At 56.9% G+C, this 6,768-nt stretch overlaps 1 protein-coding gene across 1 annotated transcript in view; it reads right to left on the reverse strand.

The window, feature by feature from the left end:
• Nucleotides 1-488: 488 nt before the first annotated feature.
• Nucleotides 489-6,768, reverse strand: part of ARL15 (ADP-ribosylation factor-like 15) — a 28,623-nt gene continuing 22,343 nt past the window's right edge. The window contains exon 4 of the mRNA XM_014530818.1: nt 489-649. Coding sequence (XP_014386304.1) covers nt 489-649 — 161 coding nt within the window. The remainder of the gene's footprint in view (nt 650-6,768) is intronic.

Raw genomic sequence — 6,768 nt, forward strand, 5'->3', positions numbered from 1 at the left:
GTATGGTGAGAGTAGGGAGGCTTCATGCAAAGCGTGGCTCCGGAGCAGGAGGCCAAGCTCAGGCTGGTGCGGAGAAAAGGAAAACGTTTACGTTCAGGAATGCAGACAGGGAGTCGGGAGGGAGAGGAATCGGAAATCCCAGGAAGGTGGTGATGTGACGCCAGAGGGAAGCAGGTAGAACATCCACTGAATAAGCAGAATTGCTGTCCTTCGGAGAGCTTGCCATCTCTTAGGCAGAGAAGGGAACAGGCAACGAAGTCTCATACTGCGACCAGGACAAGCCCCGGGAGCCCCGGGAAGTCAGGAGGGACCGGGCCCGGGCCCAGCCCCGGGGACAGAACGACATGCTCTCGTTCACGGATTTTCCCAGGGCAAGAGCCAAGCTGGGAGCCCCGGGAAGTCAGGAGGGACCGGGCCCAGCCCCGGGGACAGAACGACACGCTCTCGTTCACGGATTTTCCCAGGGCAAGAGCCAAGCACCAGGCGCACTAACACACGCGCTCTGGGCGCTGCGCGGGGGCCTGGCGGGCTTTGAAGGGCATCCTGGCTTCTGAGATGGCACCATGAACACCGGCTCTCCCCGGTCCGAGCAGAGGAAGGTAGCGGAAGGGGAGCTGGGGGAATGCGACAGTGGGGGCCCGGAGGAGAACTGCGGGCAGAGGAGGGGGCAGCGCTGGAGAGCGGGCACAGAACCTTCTGGGCAGGGAAAGCGAGCAGGAGTATTACTGCAAGAGATCCCCAAATCTGCCAGCTCTACGTGAAATAAGACACGCACGGGCTGCATAAAGAAGGTGGGCAGCAAGGGGGTCTCATAAGAGAACGCAATGGACTCTTGGGGGCACACAGTATTATGTTTTCCAATGTGTCGCTTTGGCACCCCACCCACATATGTTCCTGAGAGACGGGCCGTCTTAGGTAACGCATTTGTCGGCGGGAACCGTGTCAGCCTTCCGTGGGCGCGGCGCCTTCTCAGAACAGCGCCCGGCATAGAGGCCCCTCGGATGGTGGGATCCCAGTGGCTGGGTTTGGCATCAATGAAACCAAACATACAAATGAATTTTCCCAAGGAATGCCTGTAAACAATCCCGCGTGTGCAGTGAACACTCGCAAATTCTCTTCCCACATTTATTCTTTTCTGAAGGATTCTTTTCTTGGCTACAAGTTGCTCTGTGAAAGGTACATAGAATAGCGACGCTTCTGTCACCGAGGACAGACACGACCCCTCCCTCAGCTTCCCCAGCGAGCGAGTGAACCTTTCCATCCACCGCGCGGAGCCGCTCAGCGGGAAACTGACTTCCAAGCCCCTAATTGTCTCCCCCAAGATTCCACTGCACCAGAGCGCAGTCCATCTGTGAGGAACGGACAGAAGTAATTTGTATCTCCTGTCGCTCTGGAGTAAGTGCGTGTCCCAGAAGGGAGTCAGCACACTGCTCACGCAATAGGTATGCACGCTGCTCCCTGTGAGCTCGAGCCAGAGGCCCCAGCCGCCGCCAAGAGGCGGTCACGGTCCGTGGAAGACGTGGAGGTCAAAGTGCATGAGGCTTGACGATGATCGTTTTGCAAACATACACACACGTCCCGCGCCACAGGCAGAAAGCCGTGTTACATGAAGCTGAGGATTCTGTGTGATCTACACACGGCCTCGCGTTTTCTAATCAAAACTTTGTCATGTAAAATCAGGCACTGCTGCTTCTGGAGCTACCACAAAAGAACTGCTCACTGCCAAGCAGAATATAAAAAAAGAAAAATTAAACGAGAGGCTTAGTATTTACTGACAACACTGTCCCACATTTCTAATCCTTCAAACCTCTCTGACCCTTTGCAGGAAGGGGGGGAAGTACACAATGTAGAATTATTTATCGGTAAACAGGTAATCATCATGAAGTGTAGTAGTTAAATAACCTACATCCACGCCAGCGCTCTCTCCAGAGTCGCTCACAGATGAAAAAGTGAGAACAGACGAAGGAGTGAGAACTACATGAACTACTCACAATGCACTGAGCATTGACTGGAAGCATTGTTCAAAGAGATGAATGTTCATAATCAAAACAAAACACGCTCTCCAAAAGGGATGTTTACAGCATGACAGAAATACCTGCAAGTTCTCTTCTCACATCTCTGCTCTCTACCAGAACACACATTCCACGTCCATCCCACGGCAAACCGAGTCACAGCTGCAGGAAAACCGGGAGGCGTGGGCTCACAAATCCGCACTTCGACGCGGACGTTCGATTCGAGGCTGGGTTCCCAGGAGCCAGGGAAGCAGTCCCGTCATCGACCTCAGACCCACTTCAAAGATCTATGCTGCACGGTTTCCATTTCTCACACTCGCTCTAATGGAAACACGGGCCCCAGTGAACGCGGTGCTTCTGAGAAAGTTAAGTAGGTCTGGGCGAGGGACACGGACACCTATCACATGAGATGACACTGCTGGGAGGGTGAGCTCCTTCCCTCATGTTGACAACACGGGTCCTTTCAGAGACGCAGCGATGCCAAGGGAAGGACGATTGGTCCCTGAAAAGCTGGCGGTAAGGGCCTCCCGGCCGGCCGGCCACTGTGCAGCGGGCGGGGAGGTAGGGCTACGTTTACCGGCTTCTATAGTAACCTCACCCCCATAACTGCCTCCCGATCGAGCCTATAACTTCACAGCTGAAGTATGCTCTCCCGTGGGGGCTGTAAAACAAATTAGACACAATTCCGACGCACGACGAGTAAAAACAACCTAATTACCCTTCAGATGATTCTCATTTCAAAGCTTTATCGCTGAAGTCAGACCGGATTTCCCTAATGAGTGAAGTGGGCCGCGGGACAGAAGTCTGCAATGGTCATGGCATGTTTTCTATAGAGAAAACGAGTTGATTATGAGTAAATTCTGGAAAACTATGCTCACTACACCTCCCCAAAGTGGATACGAGAAACATCTGTGGCAAGAACTGCTTGGCTTCCAGACAGGGTGTAAAGGGGTTCTTTTTCCCCGTGTTTTGCTATCGAAAAAATAAACAAAAAGCTGATTTGTGGGGGGGAAAAGTTCTTACTATCAGTTCTCCAGACGTTCAATCTCGCAGTTCTGCGAGGTGAGCCAGGCGGCTGCCAGGTGCGCTCCAGCGGGAGGCCGGCCGCCGCCAAGGCCCCGCTTGTTATAAAAGGGCAATGGAGGGAGCGGCTCACTGCCCTCTGTCCGCGGCTCACGGGTAATTTTAACCATTGTCTTCCTGTCTAAACCCGGTTCTCCACCCAGACAGAGCCGAGCTCCCAGCACAGAGGCCGGGACTAAACACAGATCCAACTTCCCGAGGCCTCCGCCCGCGGGAGCCCAGCAATGGCTCAGCTCTCTCCCTGGTGGGTGCGCTGGCTCCCACCGCCTTCGAAACTCAGTATCGCGGGATCCTCAGGAACCACTAGTGAATTCTTGGCGTCAGGATAAATGACTGCGACCAGTTTGCATAAGGCACTGAGCTCCAGAGGCGATGATTCCGCCGGGAGGAGGGGAGGACCGGCGAGCCGTGACCCGCCTCTGCTCAGCGGCATCCGAGACTTGCTCGGTGCGTTTTGGGGAACTCAATGCATTTTCCTTGATTCTGAAAGACCGGGATTTTGCCCCAGATTCACAGGGATTGTGCAGAGTAGAACGCCATCTCTTTAGCACTTGGAGATTCTACAAAGTGCACCCAAATGAGCAGGTACAAATGAATAAACGTGTTTATAAGCCACAGAGCCCAGGGCATGTAACACCTTCCTGATAAGGAGAGGAGAGTAATAAGCAGATGACCACGTCTAAACACAGTTCAAGCCACGTGGGACTCGCTCACCTTCATCCCCTCCCCTCTCCCCCCAAGCTACGCCCAGCCAACCCCAGGTCACTGTCGATAGAAGGTCTAGCATCAGGTTCACAGACCGCTGTGTGCCGACCGTGAGGGAGTGATTTAACTCCTGACACAGTCCTGGGAGTTTCAACAGGACATCGCAGAGGACGCTGAGGAGCCGCGGACACCCCAGCCACGGAGAGAGGAGGCGGCTGCCCAATCGCTTCCTCCCAAACCCCGGTGTGCCCGCTCCTTGGCTCTAACGGGAGGGGGTCCGGAGGGAGCGGCTGTGGGCGGGATGAAGCGCTAACCTGCCCGTGGGGTGACGCGTGTGCACAGACAGGGAGCACGCAGGCCAGGCAGTCTCAGCATGGCAGCTGCAAGGCCGTGCCAAGCCAAGCTCTGAGGAAGATTCATTTCGATGGGCGTGCAGAGCAAAGTCCAGGTCCCGTGCTGCAGGGTGTGCACGTGTCGGGTCTGACGTTCAAGTCGAGCTGTGCTCATCCTACGCTTGGAGTCTCTCTTCTGAAAAGACTAGGGGCCCAGTGCACGAATTCGTGCACCTTGAAAGGAACTGTGGGCCGCGAAGCTGAAGTAGGCACAGGGGCGGGTCTTGGCCCATCCTCCGCGCCCCCACCTGGCCCCCAGTTCCCTTTCTGCCAGCAGCCCCGCTCCCACCTTCGCTGCTCCCAGGCACTGACAGTGCCGGCCCTGTTCGCACCCGCTAACGGCATGGAGCCATTGGGGCCCGTGCTAGCAGCGGGTGCAAGCGGCAGCTGCTGCCCCGATCGCCCCTCAGGAGCAGGGGGTGGTGGAGAAGCCCTCAGGGGCGATCAGGGCTGGCAGCCACCGCTCACACCCACTGATGGCCCCAGCAATCGGGGCCAGCATCAGGCGCTGGCAGTGGGTGCGAGCACCGGGCAGGACTGCAGTGCACAGGAGCAAAGAATTTTCAGTAACCACCAGAGACTCTCCCCGATGACAGTGACCAGCGCCCCGCCTTGGTCTGGTGCCCCTGCTCAGCTGCTCCACCATCCCACCTCAGCTGACGCCTGCCATGTTCTGCGCACGCCCCCTGGTGGTCAGCATATGTCATAGCGACCAGTTGTTCGGTTGTTAGGTTGTTCTGCTGGTTCAGTCTTTTTGCATATTAGCCTTTTATTATATAGGATGGGCCCCAGGGACATTTGCCCTTTCCCTCGGAGAGCCGGCCGGACCAGGCACCGGGCACCCCGGAACCATCGACTGCCGAGCACCCCTTGGTCCGCGCCAGGCGAGTGCCCATGAGGACCACCCTGACCACACTCAGGTGTAAAGAGCACGTTAGCTCCAATCCTACGCTGTCCAAGCAAAACAGATCAACAGCGTTTATACTTAAGAGAAAAGAAGTATGCGCAGCTACTGCTCCTAACCTGAATCCAGTGACTTGCAGTTCCAGCGCCATCTGTGTTACAGTGACATGTTTCATAGTGTGTGTGTTCTCACATGTTATGCTGTCCGAGCACGCTGTGATGCATACATGTACTGCATTACATGCTTCCCATACGACCTCGTCCTAACACTTTCAGCAACGCACCGGCTAATCAGAAACCAAGTTACCCTCGGGGCTCCTGCCACAACCGCGCTCCTCCCGCGCCAGAGCCAGAGAGAAACACGGGCTGAGCCCATGAAAGGTCCCCGTGGTCCCGGGACAGAGCGGGGAGACCTGCGCCTCGAGGGCCCTCGGGACAGCCTTGAAGGCTATTTTTGTTTTTTATCTTAATGACTTCAGGCTCCCCACAGGCATGCACGCAGCCTAAGAAGGGAAGGGCTCCCTACTGCTGCACGCGGCAGCGCGGAAGGACCGGCTCTGTGCCCGACCTGAGTCCCTGCCTCACCGAGTGGCTTTCTGAAACCGAAACTTGTCTGTGTGCGTCACCGCTGCACTCAGCACTTTACACTCCAGAGTGAACGATCCAATCAGTGCAGCCCACTTACGATAGAAACAACGCCTGGATCCCACCGCAAAGGTGAGAATACGGGGGGCGGGGGCAGGGCTGCCAGACGTGGAATGTGGGCGCCCTCGGCTTCTCGTCCGTGTTCCACACTAAAGCGCAGAGTCGCTCCTACCAGCCACCAGGTCGGTAAGGGAAGCGCAGGCTCGGAGGGCCCACGTCCTGGGAGGGACGAGGAGGGCGGCCCTTTCTTCTGCCAGGGGCCAGGTGGGGATCTATGACACCACGCGCGGGCCACACACCATTATCACCTAACAACCAGCTGCTCTGTGTGGTCAGACACTGAGTTAACTCACCCCTAAGGCCTTGGCTGGCCTTGCTCGGCCCGCGGGCCGGACGTTCCCCACCCTGGTGTGAAGGAACACACCACCTGCTTCGTGTCCCTGCGCTTAGAGTAAAACTCACTGCAATTGAAGCTTTGAAAACTGTTTACACATCTTAGTACGGGGTCCCGTGGATCAGCAGCTCTGCTGAGCGAGACACACATCATTTGCCCAAATTCGTCTCTGGTTTCGCGGGAGAGATACAGGCTGAGACAGGAAACTGAACTGAACGTGGAAGGTGGGGAACGCGTCCCGAGTGAAACCAATTTGCTGGCTCTGAACCTGCGAGACCGATGTCAGTGCGCAGCCCGGCTGGTTACCGAACGGGCCCACTGCGTGCAGGCGCTGCGTGTCCCAGAGGGACCAGGCCACCACCCAAGGGAGGGCGAGGCTTCGGAACACGGACTCGGGGGGGCGGGTAGAGCGACTAACTGGCAGCAGCCCTTACACAGGCGAGAACACCAGGTGAGTCCTCGGACGCCGCCAACCCTCAGACAGGGCAGCCCCACGCTCAGTGGGCTCAGGCGGGGAAGACACTGGACTAACCGGCAGCACAGACCCCGCGATGGGGAAGCCAACATCAGGCTGGAAGGCAGCACCGCCGCACGGCCCTAGCGACGGCACCAGGGCAGCGAGCGTGGACCGAGA

This window comes from Myotis brandtii, unplaced genomic scaffold, assembly GCF_000412655.1.
Source record: "Myotis brandtii unplaced genomic scaffold, ASM41265v1 scaffold1185, whole genome shotgun sequence".
In the NCBI taxonomy this organism is placed as follows: domain Eukaryota; kingdom Metazoa; phylum Chordata; class Mammalia; order Chiroptera; family Vespertilionidae; genus Myotis; species Myotis brandtii.